Source organism: Camelus ferus, chromosome 6 (genome assembly GCF_009834535.1).
Source record: "Camelus ferus isolate YT-003-E chromosome 6, BCGSAC_Cfer_1.0, whole genome shotgun sequence".
NCBI lineage: Eukaryota > Metazoa > Chordata > Mammalia > Artiodactyla > Camelidae > Camelus > Camelus ferus.
In genome coordinates, this window is record NC_045701.1 from 70,307,120 (window position 1) to 70,329,991 (window position 22,872).

The window sequence follows — 22,872 nt, forward strand, 5'->3', positions numbered from 1 at the left end:
TAGGAGAGAAAGTACCAGACATGCCAGGCATGTCAGGGCTGGAAGGCAGAAGATTTGGCCCAGATGAGGGGCATGTGGGGTCAAGACCAGCATCTTGGTGTTGAGACTTCTCAACCCATCAGCCAGCCTTTTACATATTCCCCATGGTAGCAGGTGGGAGCCAGACCCTGAGGCCAGGCCACTGGGCAATGATGAAGCCTGCAGCCTAGGATTGGGGTTTAGATCTCAAGTGAGTGAAGTGATTTGCTCATCTACCAAACGGGAATTGCAAATGCCCACCCTCTATTACCACTGGTTTGTTGAGGCCACACATGGGAAGGCCCTTTGTGAATGGGAAGGTGTGGAAATGTCAGTTATCACATTTGCCAAGTCATATGGCTGCTCTGAACGTTTTTCTCCTTAACTGCAAAATGGGTCATAGCAGAACCTCCTTCAGAAGGTCATTAGGACCCTACTGAAGCAGACAACTCACATATGGCAGCAGTCTGTGCCTGCCCCATTACATGCTCTCAACAGTCGATAGTGATGACTATGAACACCATCATAGGCAAAACCCACATTGGCTGTCTAGCACGTATCATGCTAAGAGCTTTATATAGATTATGCAATTTTACTCCTACAGCCCTACCAGGTGAGTACTACTAGTGACCCATTTTACTGATAAATTGAGGTTCAGAGAGGTTATGTTGCCTATGGTCCCCCTGCTAAAATGTGGTAAAGCCAGGATTTGAATCCAGACAGGCTGATCCTGTAGTCCTGGGGACTTAACTGAAAATAGGGCCACAAAATAGGTGACCTGACACATGCCTTCCCTCTGGCCTCAGTTTCCCTGCCATCCGGGTAATGAAGATGGTGGACTAGTTGAGCATGGAGTCTGCTGCAGGAGTGAGGCATCCCTTTTGACCACCAGAGGTCTCTCCTCCAACAGCCAGGGACAGAGCCCAGCCTGGCCCCAGGAACTTGGCCAAATTTGTGCAATGTTTGAAAAAGAGAGGAAGAAAGCCCTGAGGTCATTTAGGATAACACAGATTCCCACAAGTCCTGACACCCCGGATAATTCCCCACTGTCTCTTGCCAAGTGGGATTCCCCACCACCTTGTCCTGGGCAAGGCTTCTCATTTACAGAATACAAAAAACCAGAAGTGAGGATCGGGGAAGCCAGAAAATGAAACTTGATCAGTACATTGAAACAAGTGTGTTGAAAAGAAAAGAAAAGAAAAGAAAAAAAATATATATAAATATATATATACACACACACACCTATCAAGAAAGAATTGGACTAAATCATTAACAGTGATTATCTTGGAGTTAGGTAGGATGATGGGAATTTTTTTTTTAAACTCCTTTCTCTTTCATCATGTTTCAAAAGGGTAGCAGAGGGGGCATTTTCCCATTAAACTAAGCAAACAAAAAATCCCCTTTCTCTTTTGCTCTGTGCTATGAGGGACAGAGCACTAGCTTGTCACTTAAACTCTATGAACCTCAGTTTCATTCTCTGGGTTTTACTGTAAGGCAATGATTAAAATGCAACATTGTCCAGTAGAGTTTTCTGCCATGATGGAAATATTATATATATATATCTGTGCTGTCCAATACAGAAGCCATTAGCCACATGTGGCTATTAAACCCGTGAAATGTGGCCGGTGCCACTGAGAAACAGAAAACTTCATTTAAATAGTCTTATGTGGCTAGTGACTACGGTATCGGACTGCACAGTATAATGCTTTTTTTTTTTTCCAGAGCAGGTTTAATACAACAGCTTTGCAAACAAGAACAGGACTTATGACACAAAAATAGACATATGGATCAATGGAACAGAACAGAGAGCCCAGAAATAAACCCACACACCTATGGTCAATTAATCTTCAACAAAGGAGCTAAGAATATACAATGGAGAAAAGACAGCCTTTTCAGCAAGTGGTGTTGGGAAAGCTGGACAGTCACATGTAAATCAATGAAGTTAGAACACTCCCTCACACCATACACAAAAATAAACTCAAATGGCTTTAAAGACTTAAACACAAGATAAGACACCATAAATCTCCTAGAAGAGAACACAGGCAAAACATTCTCTGACATAAATCATGACAATGTTTTCCTAGATCAGTCTACCAAGGCAAAACAAATACAAGCAAAAATTAACAAATGGTACCTAATCAAGCTTATAAGCTTTTGCACAGCACAGGAAAACATAAACAAAACGAAAAGACAACCTACAGACTGGGGAAAGATATTTGCAAATGATGTGACCAACAAGGGCTTAATTTCCAGGATATACAAAGAGCTCATACAACTCAATAACAACAACAAAAACAAAAAACACAACCAAAAAAATGAGAAGACCTAAATAAACATTTCTCCAATGAAGACATACAGATGGCCAATAGGCACATGAAAAAATGCTCAATATCACTAATTATCAGAGAAATGCAAATCAAAACTATAATGAGGATCACCTCACACCAGTCAGAATGGTCATCATTCAAAAGTCCAAGAACGATAAATGCTGGAGAGGGCATGGAGAAAAGGGAACCCTCCTACACTGGTGGTGGGAATGTAGTTTGGTGCAGACACTGTGGAAAATTGTATGGAGATTTCTCAAAAAACTAAAAATAGGGTGACCATATGATCCAGCAATCCTACTCCTGGGCATATATATATCCAGAGGGAACTCTAATTCAAAAAGATACTCAATGTTCATAGCAGCACTATGTACAATATCCAATACATGAAACCAACCTAAATGTCCATTGACAGAAGACTGGATAAAGATGTGGTACACACACACACACACACAGGAATACTACTCAGCCATAAAAGTGAAATAGTGCCATTTGCAGCAACATGGATCAACCTAGAGAATGATCATACTAAATGAAATAAGTCAAAGACAAATATCAGATGATATCACTTATATGTGGAATCTAAAAAAAATGATACAAATGAACTTATTTATAAAACAGAAAGAGACTCACAGACATAGAAAACAATTTAAGGTTACCAAAAGAGAAAGTTGGGAATAAATTAGGAGTTTGGGATTAGCAGACATAAACTACTGTATATGAAATAGATAAACAACAAGGTCCTAATGTATAGCACAGGGAACTACATTCAATATCTTGTAATAACCTATAATGAAAAAGTATACGAAAAAGAATGTAAATATATATGTATAACTGAATCACTATGCTGTACACCAGAAACTAAACACAACATTGTAAATCAACCAAACTTCAGTAAAAATAAATAAATACATTTAAACAATACCCTTAAAAAAAAAAAAGACCGGGCCTTAACAAATATCAGGTAAGTACTGCTACGGGGAAGGTGGAAGGCAGTTCTCAGTACATGCTCTCATCTTTTTAAAAGTGGAAATCTCTTTTTAAAAAATAAAACCCACTGAGTTCTTGGGACAATTAAAGCTTTGGTGAAACACATTAGCACTTCCTTTTAAAATGCCCAAAGTATCAAAGGCCAGGAGGAATCTCTCCTTTAGCAAACAAATCCAAAAGGTTCAAATAGGTTCTCAAGCACCAAGGCCCTCAGGAGCCAAGCATGTGAGCCAGTGCAGGACGGAGAGGGGCAGACGGAGGGCTGGTGCCCCATTCAAGCGGGCAGCCCCTCCTCTGCTCCCACTGACACTCAGGTACGTGAGCCAGCATTTCCAGATCTTCTGATTTTCCAGCAGAAGCAGAAAATCTGGACTTCTCCATGAAACCTGCCAAATTTTAAATGCTGATAACTAATAATAATTTTAAAAAAACACCCCTGTGTTTGAGCCAAAAAAATAAGAAGTTACTTGGCTGGCCTTCTCTTTCTTCCCCATCCCTGACTCAAGGCCCAACTCCTGGATGAAGCTCAGCAAATAGGCAGTGTTGTCTCCCAAGGCCCCCTAAGAGCAGACCCTGGCAGCCCAGCCAGCTGCCTGGCAAGTTCCTGACCCACCCACCTCGCTGTTCCCTGCCACCCCCTACCCCTGCCAGTATCTCTTCAGTCTAGAGAGACCCCCACTCCTCAGGCCCTCTAACCCTCACAATGGGGCATCTCTCGGGGCACAAGGCTTCCTGAGCGGGCCCTTGCTCCTCCCGGGTCTGCAGGCTGCTGCAGGCTGGCACTGCCATCCCGCCCGCCTGGATCTGCCTGGGCAGAGCTCTGTAATGGAACACGGTGATATCCATCCAGACCTAGTTTTAGGGACTTGGGCCCAGTGGCCCTAACAACTCTCCTAATTTGGGGAGATTGGTGTTCCTGGCTTGGGAGTGAGACAGGCAAAGGAAGTGGGATTTCAGGAGGGAGGTGGAGTAGGTAAATTGAGTGTCCAAGAAAGTGTAAAAAAGGAAAGAGAAGACAGAACGGTTGGTCTTGGCCTGAAGTTGCACTTCCCATGCGCACAGACCTCAGAATATGGGATTCCAAAAATGTTTTGCACATGCGTGTCCTGGGGTTAAACAAATCCAAATTCGGGGAATTCTGTCCTAGACCTCCCTCTTGGAGACTTGCTGTGTACATTTGCATCCTAAAAGCGTAAAAATTCCTATAATCTAAAAAAAAATGAGGTAATGTAACTTTAACTCACTGTTTCCCAAACTTTTTTGACCCAGAACCCCTCTCTCCATAACAACTACGGTTCAGTGGGATCCCACACGGGGAAACAATGGTGGCTGTCACCTCCTTCGCCTGCCCATGGAAGCAGCCAAGCTACATGGACTTGTGCTGTGGGAGGGAAGGGCCGGACAGATAGAAGCTGGCTGGGTCTTGGCTATCAGACTGGGGCCAGTTCCAGGGACCTGGGAGCAGCAGCTGGAGCAAGGCTGGGGAGACGGGAAGCCTACTCGCCTTCGACCTGCTCCTGTCATTAACTCTCACAGCCATCAAATTCGTATCAAACGCTCTACTGTGTGCCAGGCCTTTCCCAAAAATTGTTTCACTTTAGTTCCCACATCATCCCAGAGGGTGGGGGAAGATCCTTACCCCACTTACAGATGAGGAAACCAGCGCCCTGAGGGAAAGGGCTTGCCTGTGGCCACGTGGCGCCAGCCCAGCCAGGACCTCATCCTTGGCGTGTGGGGGAGCACACACTGGTCTCCTTTTCTCTGCACGTTCCCAGACCCATCCAAATCCCCCATGAGTGTTTTAAATTACAGATGCCTGGGACCAACCCTAGAAATTCTGACTCGATGGGTTTGGGATGGGGCCCAGGTAGCCATAATTTTAGGAAGCTCTCTCCAGGTGATTCTGATAAACCGCCAGTTTGAGGAAAAACCACTTCAGCAAATACCTGGGTATCCCTGGGTTGGGGCAGAGGGCAATCAAATATTGGCTCAAATCTCATTTGACCCAACCAACCGCCTGTCCTTCCAATGAGTGTCCCAGGGATAAGTTGGGCTGTCAGCTCCTATCTTTCTGTGTGCCCTGACTTAAGGGAAAAGATCCTAGATGGGGTCAGGATGCGTGAGGGGGAGGGTGGATGCCAGGAGAGAAAGGGCAGAGCTGCCAAGGCCCTGGGCAAGCCACTGGTCACCCTGGACCCTCAGCAGGGCAGGCTTCTGGAGATGATCACGTTCCGCCACAGGAACTTCTGGGCTGTGCTTAGTGGGGAGACCCGTGGCTGCAGCCCTGGGGTGCAGAGGGGGTGCAGAGCGAGTGCGGGGCAGGGCCTGTGGGAAGTGGGAAGTGAGAGTGAGTCGGGCAGTGCAGGCTGGCTGGGTGCCCTGGCCATAGCTTCTCCTGTGGCTTCTGTCATGAATCTCTGAGGGAGCAGCTTTCCGTGTCTGAGCCGGAGGGCTAGGGAGAGGAGCTATTTGCCTCTGCTTGTTTCTCACATTTTCCTTTCCTGGGGCAGAGAAGGGGGTGGGGGAAACAACTGGACACAGCTACTCTCCTTCCCTTGGACCCTCTGACCCCTTTGCAATGCCCTCTGGAGGAGCCAGGATGGCTGCATTGTCTCCCCACCTGTCACCTCCCCCACCAACAATCACACACACCATCTCTTCCCACGCCTTGGGCATCGGTCACTTACCTTCTCGATGACTCCGACCACCCTGCAGCCCCTCAGCTGCTCCAGGGCTGAACTCAGTGTGCGGATGGGCCGGAGCCTCAGGCTGCTGAAACCCTGTGGAGGCAGGAGACAGCCACGCAGCCACCTCAGGGCAAGTCTTCCTCAGCTGCCCCTTCTCTCCAGGGGAGAGCAGTGGCCACAGAGGGCAGGACCAGGCATAGACAGACCCCACCTCACAGGGACAGACTGAGCGGAGGAGCTGGCCTTGACTAGTGGGGACGTGCACTCATCCAGGTGGCCAGACCACACTCTCAGCTCAGCCCCCACCCAGCCTTCCTCCCAGGCCCAGGGAGTTCTCAGGGCTTCAGATGCCCCCTCTCAAAAGCCCCACCCACAGGAGGCAGATGCTCCCAGGCATGGGAACATAACCTGGGAACATGTAGGTCTCAGGAAGCATGCCTTGAAGACCAAGGCATGCGTGCAGCCCAGGCACCTGCTTTGAGGGAATCAGCTTACAAGCTGCAGTGAGCCTAGATGGGGCTGGTGTGTGTGTCTGTGCAGGCCTGTAGGCATGAGAAGTGTGCATGCATCTTCAACCCTCTGAGTATCTACTGGGCTAGGAAAAGCTGTATGCAGAGAGGATTTGTGCACATTTGTATATGCACGTATTCAGGTGTGTGTGTGCATGTGGGTGTTTGTGTCTGCTCCAAATTCTCACTGCAGTCCATCCAAACATAAACAGATCTGGGAGGCTGGGTGTGCACATAGGCGAGCACGTGTATGACGGTGGGGAGGTGTGTGTGTGTGTGTACGTGTGTGTATTCTGTGAGGGCGTGAAACTGGACTGGAGATGATTCAGAAGTGTTTGAAAATGAATGAACTATGGAAGGTGTGGGAGAGAGAGGAAGCCAGAAGGAGGAGGGCAGTCCTGGCACACACCCCAGCTGACCTGCGCTCTCCACCATCCACCCTGCCACCCAGGAGGGTAGGTGACAGCTCTCTGGCCAGTGAGGTGTCACGTCTCATCTCCCTCCGAGCCCTCAGGCCTTTGGGGTCTCCTCACCGTGCCAGGACTGGCTCCACTGCCCAGCGTCCTCTGCAGGTGGCAATTAAAGATCTCTTCTGCCCGCCGCAGGTACTTGTTAATTTTCAGCTTTACAGCCTCGCATCTCTCCTTGTTGGGATCGACTGTGGGGAGAAGAGGTCACCAGGACCCACCCTTGGGAGGAGGCTGGGGTTTGGGATCCCATTGCCTGCCCTCTGCCCTCCACCGGAGGGAGTGCCTATTTCTGAGGCTGGTCAGTGGATTCTGACCCTACATCTGTTCTTGGGTCCTTCTTTAAGTGGAGGAAGGAAGGTGGTGGGCGAGGTTGGGAATCACGGTTGCCCCTCAGCCTACAGCACTTTATAGTTGGCACCTACCACCTCGCTGGCCACCATCACACCCTGGGAAGGGCCAGAGTGGGGATTTCCATGTCCGTTTTTCAGTGGAGGAGACAGAAGCTCCAGAGAGCACTCCTTCCTTTATCTCTGATGCCCAGTGTGAAAGAGACTGGAATGGGGATCAGGATTGGAGGGTGAAGGAATTCACTGAACATGCTTGAAGCCCAGGTGTTGAGAGGTCTTATCAGCGGGAGGATAGGAGTCGTGAATTGGAGCCTGACTCCTACCCCCAGCCTGGTCACCAAGGCCCTCAGGGGTCTCCAACTGGCTTCTCCCCCAACCTGGAAATGCCTCACTGTGCCCTGAGCAGGCCTCCCCTCTCACCTCCAGGACTTGCCATTCTCTCTCTAGAGCCCTACCCAGCCCCTCAGCTGGAAAACACACTTATTCTTCAGTGCTCACATTAAGGTTTTGGCTTCTATAAAATGTCCTCTGCCAGCCTAGCCTGGCCTGTTTCCCTTTTCCCTCCCTCTACTTCCTCCTCACTGTTTTCCTACTTGGGACTGTAATTGTCCATCATCAACTCATCCATCTCCCCCCATCAGAATGCAAGCCCCTAGAGGGACAGACCCCAGCTTGGCTCCAGGAGCAGGCAAGAGGGGGCCAAGCACAAAGCTTCTGGAGCCAAAACCGTTCAAACCCCAGCTTTGCCACTTGATAGCTGTGGAGTCTTAAGCAAGCTATTTAACTGTCCTATATCTCAGTTTCCTCATCTGGAAAATAGGAATAAAAATAATTCTTACATACTTGGAAGTGCATGCAAGAACATATACAGTGGTTTCCATTACTGCGGAGCTCAAATGAGTTAAGACAGGTAAAGCCCTTAGACCAGTGCCTGGTGTATAGGAACTGTTAGATAATTGCTAGCCATTATTATTGTCCTTCACAGAGGTCCTGCTGGGCCAGCACAGAGTTCTGCTCACCCAGCACAGATGGGCCCTGCGCTGGCCCTTCCCCATCAGCCTCCAACCCTGCCCAGCCCCAGCCTCACCGTGCACGCCTCGGAGCAGAACGTCCACACCGTTCTGGTAGTGGTTGAAAGCTGCCTCGTAGTCCTCACTGATATCACGCTCCAGGGCCAGCCGGATTTGTGTGGCTGCATCCACCAGGTAGTCGCGCTTGGTCACATCAGGGCCCCCTGGAGCCACTCGGTTGCAAATCTGTTCCAGGTACACTCGGGCCTGGGAACGTGCTCGTGAGCAGGGTTCGGGCTCCAAGCGAGGGCCAGGGTGGCCCTCGCAGGCTACCAGGCTCATGGCTGCCCTGTGGCTGGGACCTGGAATGAGCATTTGCATTAGGGAGAACCCAGCTGGGAGCAACACCCCATCTGCACCCTGGTTTCCTCCACTGAATATTGGGGAGACTAATATTCACCTCCACGAGGTAGAGGGATCAGAGCTAATGTGGGTACTATCCCTTCACTGAGTCAGATCTTTCTTAAGTGTGGTGATAATAGGATAATATCATGCTTTGGGCTCTGTTTTCCTTTCAATTCAAACTCAGTTCAGCAAGTATTTCTTGAGCACCTAGTATGTATTGAGCACTGGAGAGGGCTGAAGATACTCATGATTCAAAGCTGCCTTCAAAGAGCCACTGTGGAGCAAACCTGGTGTCTATTACATGGTAAACACATGGAGGTCACACACTCTGAAGTCGAAGCGGGGGCCTGGGGCCCAAGGGCCATTCCTCATACTGTTTCCTCCATCCTGCTGGTTTCCCTCTCCCTGCTCCTCCTATGGGAATCTCACTTATCCTTGAGTTCAGATTCGGCCCCGTAGCATCTCCTGGAACAGGATGGATTGCCCTTGCTTTATTTCATTTCCCTTGGTCCTGAGGTCAGTGTGACCAGGGAGTGAGGACTTCCAAGGAGCTGGGCAAAGAGCTGGGCAAAGAGTTTGGCTTTAAAGCCTGTGGGCAAATGAAATGACTGAATGGCAGATTTGGTGCCACTCTGGATGGAGTTAGAGTCAGGAGGTCAGAGCCCACCCAGTCCTAGGGAGGGGATGGCTCTGTGCTCCTTGCTCTGGCTCTGAGAAGGCAAAAGGCCACGTGGCCTCCAAGGACCAGACAGCAAAAGTGACCAAAGGGATAAGAGCAGTAGCTGCAAAAAAGGAAAGGGCTCAGTAAGAGGCCAGCAGAGCTGCCTTTGCCCCTCACTGCAGTCTTGGCACCTTTGCTTTCTCAGGCCCCATTAGGAAGGGGCAGTGCACAAACTGCCAACCCCAGGCCATTTCTGCCTCTGTGGAGAGAGAGAGGAGAGAACAGGATGCGGAGTAGGGCGGGCAGGAAAACCCACACCAAGCCAGAGGGGAGCTGAACCCAGGCCAGGATGCGGCCAGGAGGCGGAGGGAGGGAGGAGGAGGAGGGAAACCGCACCCTTCCCGCTGGGCCCAGTCACCGGCAGCTCAGAGGCCTATGCTCAGGGGCACCAAGGCCGACCGGCTGGGCAGCTCGAGTAGGGGTCCGGCTTCTGGGGCCACCCGCCGGGCCGGGTCCTCCCAGGCAGAGCTGCCTAGTCGCGCCTAGACCGAGAAAGCGACGTCCAGTCCGCAATTCCTCGGCACTCAAGGTGCACCGCCCCGCGAGGGTCTGCCGAGGAAGGCGGGCTGGGGGAGTGAGTGGAGGGGGCATCCTCCCCTGGGGGTGGGGGTTGGGGGAGTGGAGGAGGAGCCGGGCAAACACCGTACCTGCCCAAGCCAGGAGCTCGGTCCGCGCGGCCAGACCTAGCCCGGCCGCCACCGCCCCTTCGCCCCCGTAGGGGACCTTGCGCCGCCTGCGGCTGCTTTCAGCCCTCCAGCCAGGTGCGGGGGTCTGCAGATTGGCTGCAGATGAGCTCATCCTCTAGCCATTAGAATAAACCACCAATCAGCGCCCGGCTCGATTTCTGCGGGCCCTTAAAGGCGCAGTGCCAGCGACACGGAGTGCTGCGGGAGGGGGTGAGGAGAAGATGCGGCTCCGCATGCGGATGAGGATCGGATCGGGGTGGGGTAGGAGCAGCAGAGAGAGAGGCGAATCACCGAGGGTTGCAGGAGGAGTTACTTCAGAAATCTAGGCTGACTAAAAGCACACGCGCCACTTCCAGGACTTTTCTCATTCATTGTTTCATTCATTCATTCAACTATTGAAATATTATGTCTTGAGAGACTACCATGCAGGAGGAGCTAGGTGCTGAGATACAGTGACGGAGTGGACAGTGTCTGCTCACGTCTTCGTGGGGCTGAACAGTCTAGCGAGGGATACGGGGATTAAAGAACTATACAACAGGTGATATTTCATTCCAGTTGTGATCAGAGTTGTGAGAGGGAAGCACTCACAGAGGCCGTGAGACTTACATCAAGGGAAGTGACCCAGTCTGGAGGTCAGAAGGCTTTCCCAAGGGAGTGGTATCTGAACTGGGCACACAGACCTACCTGCACCCTAATGTTGCCTGGACTCATACTATCCTTCCTTAGTGCCCTTGCTCTCCCCTAGATACTTTACCATTCTGTTCGCTTCTGACTCACAATGCCTTCTCCCCCATCACTCTCAGCTAGAGACCCTGCTTCCTCCTTGCCTTGAAAACTTGCTATCTGCAGCAGGGTAGGAGCAGCCAGGTTTGCACCCACACATCATCTCCACACCTCTTTCTGTAGGTGACATGTCTGTGCCCCCACGAAAGGCCAGCCTTCCACTTGGGATCAATCTTGTCCCATCACCTACTCAAGGATCCTCCTCCAGCAATTCTCCCTTCTCTCTCCTACATCATAAAATTTTGGCTCCTACTGCATCATTCATTCCTATCTGATACAAACATCAAGCTGATCTCCCATCTTGAAAACAAAACAGAAACACTCTTGGCCTCACTTCTCCCTCTATCTACCACCCCAGGTTTGCAGAAGAACTCCTTGAAAGAGATGTCTATGCTTACTGTCCCCAGTTTCTCTTCTCCCATTCTTTCTTCAACTCACTCTGGTGAGGTTTTCTTCCCCACCATTTCTCTGAAATAGCTCTTGGTGAAGTTATCAATGACCTCCTGACTGCTAAACCCAATGATGATTTCTTGGTCCTCATTGTACTTGAACTCTCAGGAGCATCTGACCCAGGTGATCACAGCCTCGTCTCCGTGCACTTTCTCCCCAGGCTTCCAGGACCCACACTCTCACCAGTCACCTCCTCCTTCACCAGCAGCCCCTTCTCAGCTTCCTCTGATGGCTTCTCTTCCATGTGTGTCCCAGGCGACACTTTCCTTCTCTCTGGCCTTACTCTCTTGATGAAGGATTGCAACTAGTCTCATGATTTTAAGTAGTATTCTTCCATATGTTGATGATCTTGTATATCTATTTACAAATATCTTATATCTTCTGTTTCTCTTAGCCCTCATCTCTCTACCAGAATTATTTAACAGTCTAATAAAACACCTCAAGTTTAACAAGTCCAGATCCTTGAAAACATTATGTTGAGTGAAAGAAGTCAGACACAAAAGCCACACACTGTATGATTCCATCTCTATATAATTTCCAGAATAGGCAAATTCATAGAGACAGAAAGTAGATACCAGGGAGGGGGGGTGATGGTGAGTAGATAATGAGGATGGGTTTCTTTTTGGAGGTCAACAAGTGTTCTGGAATTAGATACTGTGATGGTTGTATAACTTACAAATATACAAACCATCAAATTCACATTTTAAAGAGGTGAATTTTATGACATGTGAATTATATCTCACTAAAAAATCATCATAATGAAAAAGAAAAAACTGAATGCTTGATCCTCCCCTGCCTGAAACCTTAGCCACCTAAAGCCTCTTCCACTCTTCCAGCTCCATCCTTCCAGTCACTCAGGCCAAAAGTTTTGGAGCCATCCTGGCTTCTTTATTTTCTTGCACTCCATATCCAATCCATTAGAATACCATAATGTTTTTTCCTTCAAAATATATCCAGGATCTGAGCACTTCTCACCACCTCCACTGCTATGACCTTGTTGGAGCACCTTCATCTCATACCTGATTTACTGTAGGAGATTCCTCCTGTCTTCTTATTTCTATCCTGGCCATCCTAAAGGTGGTTCTCAACACTGCATCAGAGGGGATCCTTTCAAAGCGCAGTCAGATTCTGTCCCTCTTCTGCTCAAAACTCTGCAAGGGCTCCCCTTAATCCAAGAAAAACTCAAAGTCCCTACCATGGCCTCCAAGGCCCTCATGGTCCCCCTTCTCCACTATCTCTCCAGCTCATCTCCTGCCAAGTTCACTCACTCAGCTCCAGCCACCTGAGCTTCTTTGCTGCTTCTAGAACAAACATGGCAATTCCCACCCCAGGGCCTTGCCCCACAGCTGCCCTCTGCCTGGAACAGTCTGCCTCTGGATACCTACCTGGTGAACTCTGCCCCCACTTTGAGTCATTGCCCTGCTGTCACCTCTTCAAGAGACCTACACCTTCCCCCATACACCTCCCTTTCTCCCTTACCCTGCTCTGCTTCTTTCCCATTGTACTCAAGACTATTAGCCTTTTCTCTAATATACTTCTTTTCTTTCCTCCCCACAGAGTAAGAACCACATGGACAAGGGCCTTTCTATGCTTTGCTCACTGATGTGTCCCATGTGCCCAGAACAACATCTGGCACATAGCATCGCTCAATCCATATTTGCTGGATGAATGAATGAGCTGTAAAGAAAGAGAAAGACTTAACTAGAAAAAGTATTTGTAGAGAGCGGTGCAAGAGAATGTTCTGGACAGAGAAACAGCATGTATAAATGCCTTAACTAATTAAGGGAGAAAAAGAACATTCGCACATCAAACAGAGGACATAAAACCAGTTGATAAAATTGAACACTCATTCATGATAAGGACCAACTCTTTACTTAACAAATTCTAAACAAACTCATGAACTTACTTCTAAACTTGATAAAGGGTTATCTACCAGAAACTTAGAGCAAACACCATGTGTAATGGTGAGCATGAGAAGCATTCCCACGGTCCAGTTGTCTTCCCAGCATGTCTTTCCTACCTCTTTGGGAGTTAGTCTTGGCCATGGGGCTTGTTTTGAAATGCTAGTGGACAGAACATGAGTCACTTCAGGGTGGAAGCTTCAAAAGCCAGGGCATAATTCCTCCTACTGTAGTGACTGGGGAAGCACAAATCCATGGAGGAAAAGAGCCTCCATCGGCCTGAGTCTCTGAGAAACAACACTAAGGAACTCCTCCCTGACCCATGACTTGTGTTGTGTAATATGAGGTGTAAGTGAGAAATACATTTTAATTGCATTAAGTCACTAGGTTTGGGGACTGTTTGTTATTGCAGCATATCTTGACCTATCCTGAATGATATGCCCCAGTGCAATCAGAAATGAACCACTGCCTCTACTCTTCAACAATATACTGGAAGTTACAACTAACACAATATGAAATTAAACACAAAGAAGAGGTTTAAAGATGGGAAAGGAAGATGCCAAATTGTCCTTATCTGTGATAATATGATTATCTACCTAGAAAACCTAGAGCAACAACTGGTGAGTTCACCAGATCAATACTTACAAATCAAGAGCTTTCCTATTTATCAACAATAACAATTGGAAAATGTAATAATAATTTTAAAATCTTATTCGTCACAGTAACAAAAACTTTGAAATACTTAGGAATAAACTAATTAGAAATATATAAGACCTTAGTGGAGAAAAGAATAAAATTGTATTGTAAGTCACAAAAAAAATGGAGCGATGTATTGTCTTCAATAATGGGATGACTATCATCATAAAGATGTCAATTCTCCCCAAATTAATTTGAAACTTCAATGCAATCCTAATCAAATACCAAAAAAACTCTTCACAGAACTTGACAAGATGCTTCTAAAATACACATGTTTATTCATTCCCTTAACCAGAACTTATGGAGGGCCTGCTATGAGCCTAACCCCTGTCTAAGTACAGAGGATATGGTGGTGAATAAAACAATACCAAAAAATCCTTCCTGGAGCTCTTATTCTAATGGAGAAAAACAGTAATAAACACTTAGACCTATACATAATATCTCTAGATGATTGTACAAATTATACATAAATGTGCAACAATAGCCCCTTGAAAAAAAAACAAATGGCCAGGGTTAGGATTTTGCCTTACCAAACCAAAAGACTTATTATAAAGCTGTAATTTTAAAAACAGGTGGCATTGGTGCACATAAATAGGTGATAAGAGTAGACTAGAGTCCAAAAATTAACTCATGCATCTAGGGAGACTGGACTTAGGAATACAGAAGGAATTTCGAATTAGTGTGGCAAAGATAATTCTTCATGAGAGGATTTGGGACTATTGATGTTAGGAAAAAAAAATTGATCGCTTCCTCATACCATATACAAAAATAAATCCAAGTTTAAAATTCTAAATTAAAAAAAAAAACAAAAACCTTGACATTGTAGGAGAAAGTGTCAAAGAATATCAGCAAGATCTTCAGGTAGAAAGCATTTTTTAACATTCCTGGGGGGGAGCGATATGTAAATTCATGCATTTTGGAGAGTGATTTATCAGAACTATTTAAAGTAGAAATACACATGATCTATGACCTATCAATTCCATTTCTAGATATTTAATCAAAAAAAAAAAAAAAAAAAAACACTTGCCCAGATACATAAGGATATATGTGGATATTCATTGCAGCATTGCTTGCAATACTAAACATTGCCAAAAATTCCAAATTCGATACTTTATGGAATATCAATATAGAAATGAATTAATGTAAGGTGATAGAATCATATATTGAATTATTATCATTATTCAGCATTTAAAAGAACCCAGACTAAATTTATGTGTAGGAACATGCAAGATCTCAAAAACTTATTGTTGAGTAAAAACAGTCAGTTTGTAAGAGCTATGTACAATGTGGTGCCATTTATATTTGTATTTTTAAACCACACACACAAAACAATACTATGGATTATCTGTATATTATAGTGTATTAGGATTCTCCAGAGAAACAAAACAAATAGGATGAATAGACAGGTAGATAGACAGTCAGATAGACAGAGAGATAGACAGACAGATAGATGGATAGGTTTCTTATTATAAGAAATTGACTCATGCAATTACAGAGGCTGAGAAGTTCCATGATCTGCTGATCTGCAGGATGCAAGCTGTAGGCCTAGACAAGCCTGGCCTAGTTCCAGCCTGAGTCTGAAAGCCTGAGAACCAGGAGCACTGATGGCATAAGCCTCAGTCCAAGGGCAGGAGAAGCTCAATGTCCCAGCCCAGCCAGGCAGAGAAACTGAATTCTCCCTTCCTCCACTTTTTTGTTCTATTTAAGCCCTCAATGGAGTGGATGAGGCCTACCCATGCTGGCAAGAACAATCTGATTTACTCAGTCTACAAATTCAAATGCCAATCTCATCTGAAAACTCTCTCACAGACACATTCAGAAATAATATTTAACCAAATATCGGGGCACCCCATGATTCAGTCAAGTTGCCACATAAAATTAACTGTCGCATTTAGTAATAGCTAACATCTCTTCAGCACTCACTATGGGCCTGGCACCATCCTAATCATTTTAACATGGAACATCTGATGTAGATATTATTTTTTGTTGTTGTTTTTGTTTTTTTATTTGTTTTTTATTTTGTATTTCTTTTTATTTTCATTTATTGATATAAATCTTAAACCTATACTATGAGTTATTGTTATTAATCCTTACTTTACAGATGATGAAATTGAGGCAGGTTACAAGAGGTTACAAAACTTGCTTGTTTACACAGTTAGGAAGTAAGAGCACTAGGAATCAAATCTTAGCACTTTGGCTCCAGAACCCAAGCTCTGGACCATTATGCTGATCATATTAAGCTCCAAACAGTGGTGTTATCCAGGAATGTGGGAAGGCAGGGACCTAGACTCTGGGGAGGGGTTTGGCAGTGGTCAAATAAAGCTCTGCAATACCTGTTCTATGTTTTTAAAGGGCAAATTAAACTGCTTTATTATCTGTGATAATAAATCAATTTTTAAAACTTGTATGTTAAATATATATACATGAAATTATATAATTATTTTTCAGAATACAATGATTAGTGCTACAAAGAAGTAGACAGCGCTCTGTAAGCCTCTAATGGTGGACTAGACCCAGTTTGATGGGGAGCGGTGTTTGGGAAACTTTCCTGAGAAAATGTCTTTGAGCTGAGTCATGGATGATGCGTGTGTATTAGTCAGCAAGGCTGAGGAGTTGGGTATCAGAGTGGGGAAAGGTTTCCTGGCAGAGGAAACAGCATAAGCTAAGGCCCTGAGGGGGCACCACAAATTCCCAGAATTAAGAAAAGGCAAATGTGTTGGACCTTTAGAGAAAGAGGGGGCACAGCCTGAGATGAGGTTGGAGAGGTGGGCAGGGGTCTGACCTCATGGAGGCTTGTGGGCTCAGGAAAGGACTGTGAGTTTAATTCTCAGAAGAGCGTGTGCTGTTGAGTAAGAAGAAAACTGGACATTGATTGGCACCATGGAAATCCCTGGAGTCACTTTCACAGGGCTGTGTCATGGTAGTGAGTGGAAATGCCGAGAGAGACAAAGTGTAGACACCTTTCAAAACACGTGGGTCTGAAGCCCAAGACTGGGACAGGAAGGCCCTTGGAGGGCTGAATGCACAGTTGAGGGATATGTTTAATTTTTGCTGCTGTTGTTATTCTTATGACGGGAAAGACTTTTACCCACAATAATACATCTACAAGGATGTTCATCATAGCATTGTTTATTACATCAACAACAAAAAAGATAACCTAAATATCCAACAACTGAGCAGTTCATCAAATTCCAGGATATCCAAGGGATGGAATGCAATTTAGTTCTCAAAAAATCATGCTATAGAAGAATATCTATTGTCGTGGGTAAATGTCAACAATATATTAAGTTTAAAAAAGCAAGTTTTAAAATAACCAGTATATTACGATCTCATCTTGGTATCAGAAATTAAGTACATGTGGAAAAATGTCTCCTCCATCACCTCCTTTCTCCCTAGCTTCATGCCCAGTGGTGGTGGGAGGAGAGGGTCTTTTGACATAATGCAACATGATAAAAATTATGCCAAGGGAAGTGATCCACTTTATTAAAACAGAGGTTTTTTGTCTTGTGGATGTTCCATGTGGGTCCGGGATGGAGCTGGGATGCTGGGGGAGGGCAAAGGGATAAAAGTAAGGAAGGCACTTCTGGCTCCCATAAAGACCAATCTTATACCAAAACTAAAAAAAAAAGAAAAAAAAAGTATTGCTCAGTCTGAGTTTACTGCTTGCTTAGGCAAAGGAGAGCTGTACTTGCAAGGCAGTCTCTGAGCAATGCAGAGAGTTCATCTCATGTAGTCTTTGGGGAAGCATGGAGTTCGGGGATGGGTCAACCTTCAGAGTGTTGAGGAATGGTCGAGCTTTGGCTCTAGAAACACGGTCACTGGGGTGAGGCTCTTGCTGACTGGGGATTCTCAGAAGGGTGGGCTATTACTGATTGCGTGCACGGTTCCAGGAGCGTGGTTCCTGAAACAAGAGGTCGTATAAGCCAGGTTTAGAACTGGTGCTAAGAGTTACTTGTTATTTTAGCCACATAACCATTCGTCTTTTCCTAAGAGGATGGGAATGTTATTTTCTCAGGGGAGAAGGGAGGTGGCAGGGCAGCCTATACAGACATCAAGATGAAGGGTCTCAGGGCAACAGCCTCTGTGTGGAAGCTAATCTTGGTGAGCTAGGACTGGTTTCTAAAGAAGGATTCCAAAGACACCCAGAGTCTCCTAGATTTGGACTCAGGACTTGGTTGTGAGAAGAGCCCTACCCCCAGGTCTGGTGAGAAGCTGTATCTCCAGTTGATCCAGGGGGATAGCTCCTGGGTGACCCCACCCCAGGTCCTGCCTGGGCCCTCCCTCCTGAGTGGTGACTGCCATAACTGCACAAGGCTGGCCCTGGGTTCAGAAGCGAGTCGGAGCCGGCGAGGCCTCAGCTTCTGCCTCGCTGTGTGGCAGCCTCTGCCAGCTGTCAGCTCCCTGACCCTCCAGAGACCCTGGGGCTGAAATTCCTTGGGCGGATTTCTCACCCTCTCAGTGCTTCCTTCCAGCTTGTCTGGCAAATGAGAAGACTTCACAGGCTTCAGAAGATGACTGTGGCAGAGATAGCTTTGAAAGGGATAAAGAGCTCAAGGAGGGGAGGATATCACCATTACAGTCTAAACCTCAGACCCCCGCTGGGGGCGTCAGGCGGTCACATGTCTGTAAACAACCAGCACTGCTGGCCTGGGCTGTGTGAGCAGAAGCTCCTGTTACAGAGTGGCCCACATGGTGACTCATGGGTGGCCCAGGCTGACTGCTGGGTGGGTGGGACAGGGGCCTTAGAGAAGAAAGAAGAAGGGAAGACTTAGGGGGTGGGGGGTGGGGGGTGTCTCTCCTCCTCTGAGTCCAGTGAGGACAGGACTGATTCTCTAGAGGGCCTCAGTGAGAGGTCAGTATGGAGGCAGGACCTTGTCCCTGTCACCCAGGTAACATCCTGTCAGTGAGAGAAATGGAGGTGCGCCCAACTCTGTGAGGAAGCCCTCCCCCTCGTTCCTGCCTGGCTGGCCTCCCTGGTGTTTCCATAGTAACGAAGTTACTTCAGGGACTAGAAACGCACCATCTTTTTGGCCTGGAGCCCCGTGGCCTGTGAGGTGGGGCCCACAGACGATTAGCAGGGGCCAGGCTCCCATCTGCCTTAGACATAGCCAATGTTGGGGGAGGGGGAACGCTCCAGGCTTGCCCCAGGAAAGGGAAGGGTCAGCCTTCTCCAGGAAAACAGCTGCTGGGCTCTGGTGCTGACAGAGCCATCTTTCCACACCAAGGCTCGGTCCTGTCACCGCCCTGTCTGGAGCTTGGGTTTCCCACCAGAGTTTGTGGAGGGGCCTGTTCTGTCGACCCACCTCACAGATGTCTGGCCTGTTTCTCAGGTTTGGGGCAGACACAGTCCTCCTCCCCTCTGGCTCTCCTCTGCTCTCCATCCTGAGAAGAGATGATGTGGTGAGGGGTAGAAAGCACAGGTTTTGGATTCAAATCTGAATTTAGATCCATCTCAGTCACTTACTGATAAACTGTGAAATTCTGGCCCACCTGACTGCCATGGCTTTGAACACACCTGGCCCTCAGCTTCTTCATTTGTAAAATGAGGAGGCGGAAATGGGTTCTCTGCACATTTTCTTTCAGCCTTGAATTCCAAGATCATGTCACCCTCCTGCTTAAAAAATTTCAGTGCCTCCCGCTGCTTTGCAAAGCCCTAACTCCCTGGATGGCGTCCAGGGCCCAGCCCAGCTTCCAGCCTTGTCCATCAGGCCTCTGCTTCACATACCTTAAGCATCAGCCAAACTGAAGCACTTGAAAATCCCTGGGTTTTCCACCTCTGGGTCTCTGTTAACGGGTTGCCCCCACAACGCCTTCCTCAGCCATCTCCTCACACCCCATCCTGCCTAGCCCTCAATGTCACTGACTGCAAAGCTGACCCTGATTTCCCCCACGTGTCAATCATCTCAGGTGGCCCAGATTGCTTTAGTAGCAATTCACCTGTATTTCCGTAAGCTCAGTGGGCTTCTTTCCTTCTATTATGATCACCTGTGCGTATCTGACCCCTTTGACTAACTTTAGGATCAGGGACAATGTCAGCTATCTCCGTGCAACCCTGGCTAATCCGGGTGTTCCACTGGGCTCGGTCTCTGCCTGAGAACAACAGGGCCTTCAACATGAGGGAAATGTAGCAACATTCCCCAAACCCTTCACTCCCCACGATGTCTTATCATCAGAAGCTCCGAACAAAACACAAGGCTCTCTTGCTAGCTCTCGCCCTGAGGTCTTTCATTTTCCTCTCCCATCGTGTCTCCTCTTACTTCTGTAGGTAGACATCGAGCCTGTCCAGCTAAGACCTCTCTCCTTGTGCTTATTTCTTCCAGAATGGGATCTTCTCTAGTAAGTGGGGAGACTTGCATGTACTAATATATCGTGTCCCTTCACACATGTATTTACTACAAAATGCCTGGTCCGAGACTCAAGAAATGTTCATAAATGAGTGATCAGGGAGCCCACGTGCATAATTAAGACCAAACTACCTACTTCTCTCCATCTCCAGTACTTCTTCCTAGACAAGCCACCATAGTTGGTTGCCTGGTTTTGCTGTCCCTTCTAAGTGGAATTTGTACCTCTGGTCCTGCACTCCTAGGGTCCATTCGCCACACAGACGGCAGAATGATCTTTCAAATGTCACTTCATTCCCCTGCTTGAAACCATCCAATGGTTTCCCTCCACATTATAAAAAAATGCAGACTCCTTACCCTGCAAAGCGCTTCCATGATCTGCCTGCCTCAAACTTCACATCTCCTGGCCCTTCCTCCCTTGCCCGGCACACTCCATCCACACAGCGATTCCTTCTAGGCCTTTGCATCAACTGAGTTTTCTGTTTGGAAGGCTATTGTCTGTTTTGGAGTGATCGTCACATGACCAGCTCCTTCTTGTCCTTCAAACTTCACCATAAATATCACCTCCTTAGAGAGGCCTTCCCTGACCTCCTGGTCTAGACAACCTTCCCCAAACACTGTCTCATCACCTTTCCTTACTTTCCCTTCAGCCCCTATTGCTGCATAACAAACAGACCCCAAACACTTTGTTATTATATCTCCTAATTCTACAGGTTAGGAAATCAAACCAGGCACAGTGGGTACAGCTCATCTCTCTTTTCTCTGTGGGGTCTGGGGCTTCAGCTGAGATGACTGTAATGCCTGGGAGCTGGAGCAACTGGGGCTGGCTGAGCCTCTCTCTCTCTCTCTCCCTCCTTCCTCCCCACACAACCATAAGTTTGGGCTTCCTTCCAACATGGTGACCTCACAATAGTTGAACTTCTTACATGGCAGCTCAGGGTTCCAAGAGATCAAGGCAGAAGTTGCCAGTCCTCTTTAAAGGATTTGGAACCATTATAGGGTCCCTTCTGCCATATTCTGTTGATCAAAGCAGACCCTGGTCAACTCAGATTCAAAGGGGAGGCCATCTCTAATATGCCAGAACCATATTCTGGCCATAAGACATTTTCTCATTAATTTCTTTGTTTACATGTATAAATTGCTTATTGAGCAAACAGTGGGAGAACAAACAAACCAGTTTCTTTCTCTCATCATTGTTTCTAGTTGAACCATGTGGACTCTCCTTTTCCTGTTTCTTAATAGCATCTTGGGCAGATCTTCTGATGTTCCTGTCACTTTAATTTATTAAAGATCCAGCCCCATCTGGGCTGATCTACACAATTTAAGACTAACCACTTTCTCTCCCCCTGGGCAGGGCCTGGATTTGGCTCAAGGGAGCAGGAAGAGGCATGGTCTGCCCTTGTACTCCTCTCCAGAGTCCCTTTTTCTATTTTCTCAGGGTCAGGAAGGAGAAATGAGGGGAATGTCTCTCTCAGCTGTGCCCGTTTCTTCTCTGGCTGTAAATGTGCCTGATATGACAGGCATCCAGATGCCAACTCTCCTGTGGGTGTACCACAGGGTCACCCCGCAGCACTGTTCCCTGATGTGTTCCCCTTCCAGACCTATACCTGATACCCGCCCTCTATTGCCCTGACCCTGACCCTGCACCCACAGCCTGTAGCCTGTGGGGTCTCCTCACCTGCATGTCTCCCTCTTGGGAGAACACGGGCAAGGCAGCTCACTGCCATCCACCTTCCCCCATGTCCCCCTGACCCATAGGAAACTCCCGCCGGATGCCCCGAGGTGTCCGCTGTCTCTGTCCTCTGTCACTATTCTGTTCTCCCCCACCCCAGTTCCCAGCCAGATAGCACATGGGCTAGTCTGAATGGCAAATCCAGCTCCAGGGAGAGAAGAAGGGGTCAGCAACCCAGGTCTCCGGGGACTTCACCTTCCTCTCTTTCCCTTCCCCCTCCCTCGTTGTCTGTTTATGGAGACAGAGGCAGGCGTTTCTGGGTGATGTTTGGGCCTAGCAGAATTACTCTGGCCATCTCTTAATCCTGTAGGCAGATGTGTCCAGCCCTAAATTGTTTCTTCTTTGTTTTAGAGCATGGAAGACTCAAGACTGCTTTTTCCTAAGCTCTGGTCCAGTCCCCAGTTCGAAAAACAATAAAGTCCACCCAACATCCTGTAACACCTGATTTTGGTCTGTCTCTCCACTCAAATACAAGATCCGTGAAAGCAGATCCTGTGTGTTTTATTCTCCGCTAGGTCCTTGGTGCCTCGGACAGCATCAGGTACACAGGTGGGGCTCCACAAATACAGAAAGAGCAAATGAAACAGGGCTTGTAGGACCTAAACCATTTGAAAGGACTGCCAGTGTGGCAGAGGGACAGTGAGTTCCTTTCTCACTCGCTCCTGCTGTGCGGCTCCTGGCCATGGATGTAGATTTTTGTTTCTGGCCTCTGGATGCTCCCCTGGTCTCTGTTAGTTCTCTCCAGGGGTGGCTGGTCTGGGTGGGGAGGTGGACCTCCAAGTGGGTGACTTTTGAAGCCAAG

At 47.5% G+C, this 22,872-nt stretch overlaps 1 protein-coding gene across 7 annotated transcripts in view; it reads right to left on the bottom strand.

Annotated features, from left to right (window-relative positions):
* RPS6KL1 (ribosomal protein S6 kinase like 1) overlaps positions 1 to 10,273 on the bottom strand; it is a 23,093-nt gene extending 12,820 nt beyond the window's left edge. For all 7 annotated transcript variants that reach the window (XR_004320835.1, XR_004320832.1, XR_004320834.1 and 4 more), the window contains exons 1-4: positions 10,129 to 10,273; positions 8,433 to 8,717; positions 7,062 to 7,186; positions 6,020 to 6,112 (exon numbers count right to left, since the gene is read on the bottom strand). Coding sequence is in view for 3 of the 7 variants with exons in the window: in XM_032482374.1 (XP_032338265.1) it covers positions 6,020 to 6,112; positions 7,062 to 7,186; positions 8,433 to 8,697 (483 nt within the window). In the remaining 4 variants the exon portion in view is untranslated. The remainder of the gene's footprint in view (positions 1 to 6,019; positions 6,113 to 7,061; positions 7,187 to 8,432; positions 8,718 to 10,128) is intronic.
* Positions 10,274 to 22,872: the final 12,599 nt, after the last annotated feature.